This window comes from Sander vitreus, chromosome 17 (genome assembly GCF_031162955.1).
Source record: "Sander vitreus isolate 19-12246 chromosome 17, sanVit1, whole genome shotgun sequence".
Lineage (NCBI taxonomy): Eukaryota > Metazoa > Chordata > Actinopteri > Perciformes > Percidae > Sander > Sander vitreus.
In genome coordinates, this window is record NC_135871.1 from 14893814 (window position 1) to 14907301 (window position 13488).

The 13488-nt window shown below is 38.6% G+C and overlaps 1 protein-coding gene across 3 annotated transcripts in view; it reads right to left on the reverse strand.

Annotated features, from left to right (window-relative positions):
• Positions 1-12367: 12367 nt before the first annotated feature.
• Positions 12368-13488, reverse strand: part of mlip (muscular LMNA-interacting protein) — a 31620-nt gene continuing 30499 nt past the window's right edge. For all 3 annotated transcript variants that reach the window (XM_078273530.1, XM_078273531.1, XM_078273529.1), the window contains exon 12: positions 12368-13324. In XM_078273530.1, coding sequence (XP_078129656.1) covers positions 13118-13324 — 207 coding nt within the window. In that variant the 3' untranslated portion in view covers positions 12368-13117. The remainder of the gene's footprint in view (positions 13325-13488) is intronic.

Genomic DNA, 13488 nt, shown 5'->3' on the forward strand with positions numbered 1-13488 from the left:
AATGAGGCTTAAAACTACTAACATGAGGATGTAAAGTGACATCATGGACGTCATTGCGTCACGGACTAAGATCCGTAAAACTATATTAATTTCAAAATGACAGTTGACTTTTGGTTTCACATGGGACACGAACCCAGGTTTCCTAAGTAAAGGTCCTGTGTTTGATTGAAATGTGGGGCTCTTATACTTTGTCACCTCACTTTCCCATTTGCTCTTGTGATAATTACTGCAGCCACAAAACGTCACTGTGGGTTTTTATGAGCGGCTTGCACAGTCGACCTATATGGTCGTTTTCTGGGTGAGGACATGCTGAAAGAAATAGTTTGATGTTTTGGGAAATATGTGTATGCACTTTTTTTGCCTAGATTAAGATCAAAACAACTCATTTCTGCATACACTGAATATGAAGCTACAGCCAACAGCCACGTAGCTTAGCTTAGGATAAACACTGGAAACCAGGAGTAACAAAATCCTCCTACTATACCTCTGTTAAATAACAGGTTATATTGTTTAATTTGTACATAAATGTCAAACTATTCCTTCAAGCCAACAACAATTATACAGTGTGTGATATGTAAGATGAATATGAAGACACTCTATTCTTTTCTTAAGATTGAAACACCTCTGGTGGTTCCACTGTGGCTTCACCTGAAAAGACCCATGAAGAACAAGATATCTGTGCCATTGTTTAGTTGTGTCTTGCATCTGGGTGTGTGGAGATAAAGTAACCTATGCATTAAGTCACAGGGAGTTTTCTTTTCCTGAAGCGGCCTCCATGTGAGTCACCTTTTGTGAGACCCAATCCATGCTCCTTGCTGTTGTCATGATCAGTTCCCCAGGCGGTTCTTGGCTCATGCTGGCAAGTCTGAGCGAGTGTTCAGTCGTCTGCTTCACATTAGCACAACTATGACCATTGAGTGAACACAAAATACTAAGAAGACGGATCAGTCTCAAAGGCATTTAATAATCGTTTACCTGCCACCATGGCTTTGTGTTCAAGTTCTTTTCGTGTCTGACTGTAAAAACTAATATTTTGAATAGTTTTCTTTTGAGAAAAATCCAACAGAGACTGAGCAACACACTGAGTAGACACAGAATTATAATTATAATTTCACAGCCGTATTCGTACCTTCATTTTGCATCATTTAAATCAGCAGTCCACATAATGATGATGATAATGTTTCAAATGTAAGCGGCATGATAGCATATTCATATAAAAGGTGACATCAAAGTTGTCACCTTTTATTGATTTTAATTACAGGTTTCACTGTATATGCTGGATCTGGATGTCTCCGCTGAGGCGCATGATGTCACACAAACCTGTTTGTGAGAATGCGATGTTTAAGCACAGGAAGGAGAGCTGTACAACCACATGGTTGATAACAGCTTGTTTTGTGGTTTATATTATGAAGTCAGTCAGCCTGTAGAACAAGGAAGTAATAAATGTAGGAAGGCCGCAGCAATCAAATTATATTGCCATGCAAACATACAGCTACTTGCTATTTCCCAAAATAAATATAAGAAATACAAGCAATTAGAGGACAGGTGCAGGTATGCTTCCTTACAAAGACAAAACACAGGCAATATAGTTGGTCAAATGTATTAGTTAATTATAACCTGTATCTGTTTTACTATATAAAAATATTATACAAATATGTGATTTCTGAGAAAATGGCTTTATAAATTTGCAGTGACTGAAAATCGAATGTAAAAACTATGAAGCAACCAGACAGGTAAAGTACAGTACTTTTACAGTTACTTTTTCAGTTACTTTCAGTTAGTATCACCTCCGTCGAGGTTCCAGGCGAGTTGAGGCGATACCAAAAGGTGACGTGAAAACCTGCAGACTACTGACTGGTCAGAGAGAATCGTCACTAATCACTGCATCATCATTGCTAGAGTCAGACGGGGGTGTCCTGAACAAACCCGCCATTTTTAAACAGTTTAGTCAGCGTTGTTTTTTTTTGCTGCCTCCAGCTTCTTTTCAAACTAAATTTGTCTTCTGGCTGTGGCATCAACCACATGCCGAGAATCAATAACAACACACCTTCGACGTTCTGTGTGTGTGTCGCATTAGGCCACGCTCGCCTCACGCCTGAGGCGGTACTAAATCTGCAATGGAAAATGGAGGACGGGGCACCGCGGACGAGTCGAGCTGAGCAGGGCTGGTACTAGCAGTGGGTAAGCGCCATAAGAGAGCTATATCAAAGCTAGCTTGTGAGATAGCCTTGGCTAAAACTAAAGCTAAAGATTTTTCCTATAGTTGTTATCAGTAAATTAGAAAATATCTATTTTGATGAACTGACATTTTGGTTATTCAACATAATAAGATAGGCAGCAGCTAAATCACATCATAGTCTATATCCTTGACGTTCCACTTCCAGGATTGCTCCGGTGCTGCAGGAAATTCCGCCGGATGCATGTATTTTCCGTTTCCTTCCGCTTTCTTTGTATTGGAATTATAAATTCGGTGGATTTATGAGGACTATTGTTGACTGCTCCTCAGATCTCTGCAGGGTAAATTGAGACAGCTAGCTAGACTATCTGTCCAATCTGAGTTTCTCATGCATGACTATTTTGCAGTGGCTCTGTGCGGAGTTTAGCCCCGCACATGACGATTCTGATTGTTTTAAAGAAATGCCATTAAAATCAGAGCCCGTTTTCCTCCCATCCCCGAATGCTATGTGGAGTAGCCAGACCGTCCTTCAGCGCGCTTTGGAGGAGGGTCTGGCAAACCGAGACTAATCACTTCATGACGGAGAAGAAGAAAAATGCCATTATATGACAATTCTGCGGAAAAAAATAATCTTTCATGCAGCACATTTTCACTTAAGAACATTTTGGATTTAAAAAGAATTACATCCAACTTTCAGCGCAATATCTGTTCATATTATTTTGCTCTGTGTTACTATATCAGGTAGCCACGCCGCCGTCAGCCTCTCCAGGAATAGAATAACTCCCAGCTGGAGAACAGTGTGACAGCAAGAGCTCTCTGACACTCTAGATGTCAGAGAGCAAGTCCATCTTTATGTGCTAACACCCGCAGCTTTTCTTTATGAGTTGTTCTCTATACTACTCTCAAAGGCTCAATCCAAATAATTGCAGCCTGAATTATCTAACTCTAACAATTAGTTTAATAGCCCATTTTGCCTTTTATCGATTATTATTATTGATGGCTTTTTGCAATCTTGATCAAGTCACACCTGTCTGACACTTTTTCTCTTTATATTATTTGAAGGTAATGAGGGAGAGAAACAAACACAACAAAGAAACATTGCGCACATAATGCAGTAGAACTTGAAATATAATATAGGCAGCAATAACAAAAAAAACTATACATTCAATCTTGAATATTGTTACTAGACTCTTATAATCTTCCAAAGATTATTGATTCTTTGACTGATAACTTCACTCGTGTGGAAACAAATCAAAGAGAACAGACTTCAGTATCTTATACTTATGTCTTACTATTCCATAATTATATACTTTGTATCATGTAATTATAAGATCTGTATCTCATAATCAAGGGAAAACACATTTTAATTGTATTTTCTTTTATGAGGAAAGGGGGGTTTTGTATTTAATTAAGTATTAGTGGGAAAAACACAAATTAAATAAAAGGAGTAAGTGATATGTTCACAGAAGTCTCTATGTTTGGGTTTCCACATGTTCACATGGATGATACATACATACAGTGGAAATGATTTGATCAAATTAAGAAATATCTCATTTCCTATCTCTCTGTTAATATAGTTATGGACAAAATGAAAGTTCAACAACCTATTGTTCATTTTCATTTTTGTGTTTGATACTGACTCATATATATTTGTATATTACTTAATGAAAACCCAACAATGTCCAGGATCTACCCTTCGAAGGCCGAAAAAGACAGCTACGTCACCTAATTAGAATAAAGTCTAGTTTGTTCCTACAGCACTAAAAAGTAGAGTATACTGTAGAGCTGTGTGTAAAAGATTGTACTGCCTCTTTCTATACAAAGACACGAAGGAATCAACATTGCTCGTATTTCAATACTTCTTAATAGATATTAACAAAAACACACTATTCAATGCTCTGTTAAAAGTCAATTCTCTTTGCAAATAAATTAAAGACATAGGCTTATTTTTCCCCAATCCCACATTGTCTCCCTTCTTGTTCCAAGTTGCACAAAAACATCATTGACCCACAGATGAGAGGACAGAAGAAATGTTGAAAATACCAATATCAACTTTGAAGTGAGTTCCACTCACCATTTCATACTGATGCTACATTCAGGGACACTGTAAAGAGTCAAGATGATAATTTCTGCATTAATTTAGCACTGATTATATCAGGACCTATACACAAATCAAAGAAAGTTGTCTCCCCTTAAATTCTTTAAAGTAAATATAATGAGAACCATACAAATTGGTTGAACACAATTAAAGACAAAAACAATTACCCTCTTGTAATATTCAGGCAGCATTTAGCATGTTTGAGGATTTACAGTAAGAACCCCACACACTTATAGTGAATGTTATATTATGTGAAGATTTTCTTTCCCGCCCTTGCGTACCGCTCTGGCTTCAACTACGTCCGCAAATACTGTATATAAACAGAGCGGACCCGTTGCTCTGCTCCCAACATAAGCTTTTTCTTCAGCTAATGTAACTGGAGCAGGTGGCCCGGATCTTAGAGGGCTACGCCTATACTCATAGAATCTGGAGCAACACACCTGTTTCTTCTTCCAGTACCTTCTACTTACCCACCTGACTTCTGGATTCCCGCAGTCTCACACCAAACACAACAGCAACATTTCAAACAACACAGACATACACTGAGCTTTGGTCTTTAACGCAGTTGTGTAGGAAATATTTTTGTCAGATTAAATGTATGTCATTTCTCTCTGTAGCTGGGAGGCAGAAACAATTTTGACAATGAGAAAAAGACTGCATGTTTAATCTAATAAAAATAGTTGTATTTTATACAAATATTATACGGGACTCAAGTAATAAAAGGCTAGATTGAGATGTAGTAGGGGGTCTTTGTCAGGCTGCTCATGTAGGAGGAGATAAGGAAATCTGGTTTAACACAGTTATGGTAATTAAAGTATAAGAGGAAAGCTGAGGGAATAACAGAGTAGCTGAGGATCTTAAAGGCTGGAAAAGTTTTCTCCTGAGGGGTTTCTAAGTATACACTGGGCCACAGTGATAAAACACCTATACAATAAAAACTGTTAGTCATCCTGAGTCCTGTGTAGGTTGAGGCAACAGAAGCACTTTGGTTAATATTAGGGAAAGATTAAAAAGACTCTCCTGTTGAAATCAGAGTTGACCTCTTTATTATTTAATCAATACCATGATCTTTCCCCAACTACATGCCCTAAGTGTCTAAACATAACCATAAATGAAATAATTGCTACAAGTAGTTAAAAAGAAAAAGGTTGTCAGTGAACATTTCACTGATACATTCAGCATTAACAGATCATTCCATTAACAATGTTTCCTCATCATGTTTCCTTCGAAATGTATTTGCTGTTACAAACCAGTATTATATTCTCTATAAGAAACAGATATTACCCCAAATTGCACAACTCACACAACACGTATAGTAGGTGTCCAAAACCAACACGCTGTCTGTGGTGCATTTTGGTTTGTAGTGGTCATTCCTTATTTATCCCTCCTCCCCTGGTGCACCACTGTGCTGCCTCCCCAGTGTCAGTATCTCAAGATGGCATGCTGATAAATGTAGCCTATTTATGTATCTATTTATTTATTGTCAATAAAACAGTGTGTAATATCGCTTTGCATCTTTCTCTTAATTATCCCAAATCTACAATTTAAGAACCATTTCTTAAATGTCAGTCCTGAGTATGGGGGATGTATGTATGTCTCAAGTTGTGGTCCTGAACTCAATACAAATAAAAACTCAAGGTCTGATCACTCTTTTAGTGGTCTGATGAATGAAGCCCTGCAAAGTGCCAGCATCTATTCAAAGAAAAGTAGTCATTATTAGTCAAATTCTTGAGCAATGTTCCTCATCTCGTAATATCAAAGTCATGATACAATTACCACACCCACACAAATAAAGACATTACACATCAGCCTGTAAGGACTTGTTATGATGCCCCAATTAGTATGCTTTAATTATTACAGTGGGGAATTAATTTTTGACTTCATTGGTAAACTATACTTACTATATCGAATGGCTCTGTGTGTGCAATCTAAACTACTGAAACAGAGTGATGGTGCTTGCAAAAGGGTGAACCGCACCTCCTTAGTGAGATAAAACAAAACAAAAACATTCTCATTCATAGATCAAACTACTCCTGAACTGGGGTTGAGTGTGAGGACATTTTCAGGTAAATAAAGAGTTATTTTAGATATTTCTTCTCCAAAGCCTCTGCACTAAATGTCTGCAACTGGACCTTGGAGCATTGACACATTTCATGTTTTGAACACAAAGTGGAAAGACAAGCTTGCTGGTTTATCTGGTTTGCATTGTTGTGTGTGCTCTGGTGTCAATGTGTGTGTGCTTGGTTAACTAATGCACGGTGAGAGCTGTGTTGTAACATCACCCTGCTATGGTTCAGTATTCACCGTTTGTGTACATGTTACTTGATTGTGAAGGATATGCTAATAGAGCAGCAGACAGACCACTTTATTGCACTGTTGCACTAAATTTCTTGTGAGAAGTCTTTTCTTTGTGCAAGAGAGAGAGAGAGAGAGAGAGAGAGAGAGAGAGAGAGAGAGAGAGAGAGAGAACCTGATGTTAAATCGTTGGCTTCACACTTCAAGTTTGGGTCCAGGCCAAAAAAGTTTGTTACAGTAGCTGTTGGATTTAAGTCAATCAGGCTGGTGTTGGAAACTTCTCTACACTGCACTACCAGGCCAAAGCAAATCTTTCCCTCTGCATTACTACAGTGGCATTGGTGCATTTTTATGGGTTTGTGCAGAATGCTATCTCAGCTTGTTTTGTCATTCATCTGTTTTCACAAGATTTCCTGCACTACCTTCTTCATGTTTGTTGGCAGGACACTGATACTGTATCCTCCTGTCTGGCTGTCTGCTGCATGTCTCCACAGCTTTGTAAGATCTTAAAGGTCCCATGGCATGAAAATTTCACTTTATGAGGTTTTTGAACATTAATATGCGTTCCCCCAGCCTGCCTATGGTCCCCCAGGGGCTAGAAATGGCGATAGGTGTACACCGAGCCCTGGGTATCCTGCTCTGCCTTTGAGAAAATGAAAGCTCAGATGGGCCGATCTGGAATCTTCCTCCTTATGATGTCATAAGGAGCAAGGTTACCTCCTCTTTCTCTGCTTTGCCCGCTCAGAGAATTTGGCCCACCCATGAGAGAGAGAGAGACATCATGGCTTTCAAACGAGAAAAGTGGCAGTTGGTCAAGGCCACACCCCCACCCTCCACCTTGCCCCCCCCTTCCCTCTCTCCTCCTCAATAGCTACAGACACAGAAATGACACATCCTAAGGAAAGCTCATTGTGGGACTGGCTCTAGTGGCTGTAATTCTGCACCAATGCTGAATTTCGGGAAATAGACTTCAGATACAGTATTAGGGGACCACTAAGGCCTATATAAAAGCATCCAAAGAGCACCATGTCATGGGACCTTTAACAATCTCTTGCTGTCACCTGTGCTCAGGGGTGTGTTGTGTCTGGATGTTTGCCTTTCTCTGCTTCTCTACATTCACTCAAAGTGTGTGCTGGTCTATTGGATATTTCCACACATATTTGATCTTTATTCTTCCCTGCCACCAGCAGTGTCTTGACAACTATTGGATGTATTGCCATGAAATTTGGTATGGATATCCATGCTGCCCAGAGGATGAATCCTAATAACTTTAGTGGTCCCTGTAGTACCATCATGAGGTTTACATTTCCGGTTTTAAATGAAATATCTAACTGTTTGAGCCATGTAATTTGGTACAGACAGTCATGTCCCCCCTCAGGATAAATAATTCTCACTTTGATAATCCCTTAATTTTTTTATATAACACCGCCAGCAGGTCAACACTTCAATTTGTCCTTGGTTTATGACCAAAGACCTGTAAAACTAATAACATTTCCATCAGCCTTGCATGTCATTGTGAACATGTTAGCATTCTAACATTTGCTAATTATCACTAAACACAAAGTAAATCTGAGGCTAATGGTTAATGGTTAATGGTTAATTAAATTACATTCATTTTGTATTGGAGTCCCTGCTGTTTCAGTGTTTTAAAAATTCATAGTAACTTCACAAGAGCAGCCTAATCCATGTATTTTTCCAGTGCATTACAGAGATCGTCTGACTAAGCACCCACACAAATGAATGACTATAAGCACCACATGGGTCCTCACACTCCACAAGGGAAATGGTCAGTTTGGCTGCTGTGCTTTCTGTTCAAACACTATCAACACAAAAGCATCCTCTATTAGTCCACAAAGAGGACAACAAACAAAAATAGAACAAGTTTTAAATCATACAGTCTATGGTTTAAATGCAATGCCATGTGGGATGTTAGGTTGCCTACTGCAGACAACATGCATATTCTGGAGTTCTTTCAGCAACAAACAATGATTTCTTATTCAAAGATTAAACCGTTTTAACAGTTTTTTCAGCCTAAAGCAAGAATTGGTCATTCTTGTACAGTTAAACCTTTTCTTTTATGAACGCTAAAACATATTGTAGGGACAATTACAAAAACCTTGCACACTATCAATTCAGTATAATTATTTTTTTAATGTTCTGAAATAAAAATTTAAAAATCATGTTCCCAAAAGGTTTCTGCCTCAAGGCCATCCAAGAAATTATCTCCTTGGGATTTTCTCACAGATTGGAGGAGCAGGTTATCGATTGTTGCCCATCCGTCATGCTTGTGATGGCAGCTGGCTGGCACAGCTGAGAGGAAGCTTGAGATCCGAGTACTTCAAATCAACTGATCTCAGCTCTATTAGCTGCAGCCACAGTTTGCAGAATGTTACATCAAAGTGGCCACAGAAACACTCACTCATCTCATCATGGAATTGAAAACTGAACTCACTTTTGTTGTTGTCAGTCTTCAGAGATTCAGCTCTCTTGTACATACATCACAAGGGAGCAAAGTGGGTGTCAGGCTGACTCCACTGGTGGAGGACTGGGGCTTGGGGGTTATTTTTGACCTTTCTGAGTCTGACTCTCTGTGCCCCAGAGACAGATGAGACCAGTAATCAAAGTTCACATAAATCCACAACCCCTGCGTCTCATATCAAGCTTGAAAAACATGTTATTTCATAATTTTTACATTTATTTAAACCTCAGGGTGCACTGATGTCAGTACATGTCAAATTATGTTATATGTTGTGGTCTTTAGCCTTTATTGGATAGAGTATTTTAATTATTCTGGTCCCAAAACAAGGCTTATATTGAATCAAACACACATGCACAAATACAGAAAGGGAGACTTCATTATATATAGTGGGGATAGTAGATAACTAGATAACACATAATAAGATAATATGTATTGTTAAATTACTAATAATGTGTTGAATGATGAATTAGTAGTTATTTAGCATTGAGTGATCATTCTATGACATCAAGTGGGAGTAAAATAAATGTGAGCATGGTCAATAAATTACCATTTAGTTACCCTAAATTAAAGATTGTTGCTGACCGCAGATTTGATTGCTCTTTAGGCCATTTTGTTTTATTTAAGTGCAACTTAAAGAAAATTCACTCTCCTAATTATGACCCTATGGTTGTTACCACCTGGGTGTTGGTGTAAAATGTACAAGTCAGAAAATGCTGTATGAATAATTTATCTTCTTTCTTTTTCCAAGACAAGTAACCATTTAAGGCTTGTTCATAAAACACTGACTGATCCAGGTCTTATATAAAAAAGTACAATGTCAACCTTAGTTGGTGGTTAAAAATGAATATGGATGTGCACAATAATTGAGTTGATTGACACAATTGTCTTTTTTGTCTTTGCTGTGAACATTTCCACAAGGGCAACAAGACGAATGTGTCCTTCTTATATCCTTTGTTTTATATGCACGGTCTTCCGCTTATGTATTGATGAGTCATGTTGATTTAATCTGTAGAAAATTGCTGAAATAAAGTGAGAATTATACAGTCAAATGATAACATTTTAACATTGTCCACAGAAGACACCGCTACTACAGCCAAACTAGATTGTAAGAGAGGTGAAAATGTTGACAAAAACTTGAAAGTCAAAGTAGATCTGATAAACAGGAGAGAGCAGCGTGAAACTCTGAGGCTGAGAGCACTACAGCAGAAGAGACAATAAATTACATTCTCCACAACCCCTCATACTTCAATACTTATAAAGTCTGTCATGTTGTGAGAAACAGAGTTGTGGAGCGTCAATTTGACTACACACTTATGATGTACTTTGATGATAAGTGTGATGTGTGTTTCCAAGGGCATGAGGGAAAAGACCCTAAAAAAAGAAGTGAAATCTGATTGGCCCCCTGTACTCGTTGCCATGGATACCAACATCCCAATATTGCTGTCCTGGAAAGTCTGAAACTTGAGTGCCAGATCCTTTGCTGTGATCTGGACACTTTCTGGAGGACACAAACAGAAAGTCCTGAGTTTGTTTGAACCATCCCCATCCACCCGACCCCCTCCCTACGAGGACTTTGATTAGAAACGTATTAGTGATAGGAAACAAACAAACGGAATCATACATCATATTTTTTCTCTGAGAAGAAGACCCCAACTAACCTGATGCACCTAATGGTTTGTTACACAGAACCATCTGAGAAGCCGTCTTTGGAAACAGTTTGGAACACTTTCACAAAATACCTGGCAGGTGATATAATCAACCATCTGTCTATCACGTCCGCCGTTGTTTTGAACCACCGTCACACCTAAACCCCGCCTGTAGCTGCCAGTAGCTTCTCATCCGATACTGATTGGTTATTTTAGACTGGTAGTTCAGACACAAACACATTACTTGTAGCCTAGTCTATATCCTTGACGTTCCACTTCCGGGATTGCTCCGGTGCTGCAGGAAATTCCGCCGGATGCATGTATTTTCCGTTTCCTTCCTATTTCTTTGTGTTGGAATTTTAAATTTGGTGGATTTATGAGGACTATTGTTAACTGCTCTTCAGATCTCTGCAGGGTAAATTGAGACAGCTAGATAGACTATCTGTCCATTCAGAGTTTTCTCATGCACAAATATTTTGCAGCGGCTCTGTGCGGACCTTAGCGCCGCCCATGATGATTCTGATTGGTTTAAAGAAATGCCATTAAACCAGAGCATGTTTTCATTCCATCCCTGAATGCTATGTGGAGTAGCCAGACACTCCTTCAGTGCACTTTGGAGGAGGGTCTGGCAAAACAAGACTCCTTCAAGCCTGACAAGAAGGATTTTCGTGTGATCTCATGATATCACAAGAATCCATCTACCATGCAAGGTAAAACCAAATCAGACCTAAATTAAAAACTGCTCAAAAATTAAACATGTTTTAAAATGTGGCCAACAGATAAATGAAGCTTACATGTCCAACAACCAAATGACAGCTCTCTAAGCTGTTGATCTCAAGGTCATGGCTACCGGTCAAGATATTTTTATAACACTGCTTCATCAGTCTTGATTGTGGGCACATGTTTGAAGTTGGACTTCTGTGAGGTCCACAGCAGGTAGTGGAGGCTGCGAGTGCATCAACTCTCGCTTCTCCAAGAGCCCCTTTGAAGTTGTCTAGGCTTTTCTTTGAGGATTTCTAATCAAGTGTAGGAACCTCCATCCATTAGCTACACCCACATATTCTTTTAGAGGGTCAAGTTCAAGTTTATTTTCATGTGCATTTAAAAGTACAGAGAGAATGCAATGAAATGTATTTTGCCCTGGCCCTCTCTTCTCATAAAAAACTATAAATATAATTTGAATAGAATATTTAAAAATTACCTTAATACGTAGTACAATCTACAATCTACAAAATGTTGTAGCAAGCTAAAAACTATCGCAGCCATCACTGAAATAGAGGGGAAAAAAACATCATCAAATAAATAAATCCACAGCTGCTACATTACTGAGTGCCAATGTTCATAAGGGTAAAAACTGTCTCTAAGGCGGGATGTCCGAGCGCTGATGCTCCGTAGGCGCTTTCCAGACAGGTCAGCATTTAAACACAGGACTGACACAAAGAAGGGTGTAGGAACACCCTGGAGAGAAATCAAATGATCAGCCTGTAGCACTCCGCTCTGTAAATAAAAGCACTTATGTTCTTTGGAAGATCCTACCCATTAATAAAATGCCTGCATACCCATTGTTCTCCACCATACCTTTTTATCAAGCAGACGTTTATGTCATTAGCCTGTGATTTTCTTTGTTGATATGAAAATATACATTTAGCAACAGAACGATATAAAACTCAGAGCATTGGGAAAGATAGGGATGCCCTTTATTACATATTACAGCTTTTTCTCAACTCATTCAACAATATTAAAATAGAATTTTCTTTAGAGGTGAATAACTTACATCATTTGCATGATGCTTTATGTTATACAATAGCCGTGACCATGTTGACTGTTTGTAAATTCAACAGCCTGTGAGACACACAAAGAGCCTTTAGTTTTTTTTTTTATATTTTTCTTTCGTAATTCAAAATAGATTTGAACTTACTGGGCCACATCACAGTTGACCTTCCTTTCTTTGCTGTTGAATATTTTGTACCAATTGACTAGTGTTCGCTAAACATGTCTCCTAAACAACAACTGTCCAAGCATAATTTAGAAACAGTAGCAAGGCACTGCAGGTCTGTCAAGCGATTTCTTTACATACTATACCAAAGCAGTCTACCACTGTCTGAATCTAAGGACTAAGAATTTTGAATGGTAAATCTTCTACCACTTATTATTGTAAAATATGTGTCATGTGCAAGTGGAAAGCTTGACCGGCATAGCAACAGTAACTAAGGGGTTGGGGCTTAGGGATCTTTTTATCATCTTAAGGCTTTTAAACCTTTGCTGGCAGTACATATGGATATGCACTCATTCACTAATTTAGGTCAGGTGCAATTAATCAGTCATTCCTCCTCTAACGGTAATGGTATTGCAGGCTGATTGTGTCTTAGCAGAAAATATTCTTTATTAAGAAATAAAAGAATTAGGGGTCAAAGTTTAATGCTTTAAATATGAGTCTCAAAAGCTTCCATCCGCCTTTTAGTTGAACTAAAAGATGTTGAGGCATCTTTCACAGAGGGACTCATCTGGTCTGCAGGCTCGGTAATCTGCAGGTCACATACTGAGAATGGACCTCTTCTTTCAGGCTTCCACTCTTCTCTCAATGTTGTGTAAAAGTCTGTTCCTGCCTCTTCATGACTCATACTGTGCACCTGAAATAGAAACGGACACAATGGTTTTTAGGTTCATGCATTTATAATAAGAGAGGCGAGAGGAAAAATCCAACATAGCAGCAATTTCTAATCAGTTTCTATTGGTTTCCATTTAGGACTGATTTCAGCCCACTATGAAATTGCTTGAAATTAGTTCCCCATGC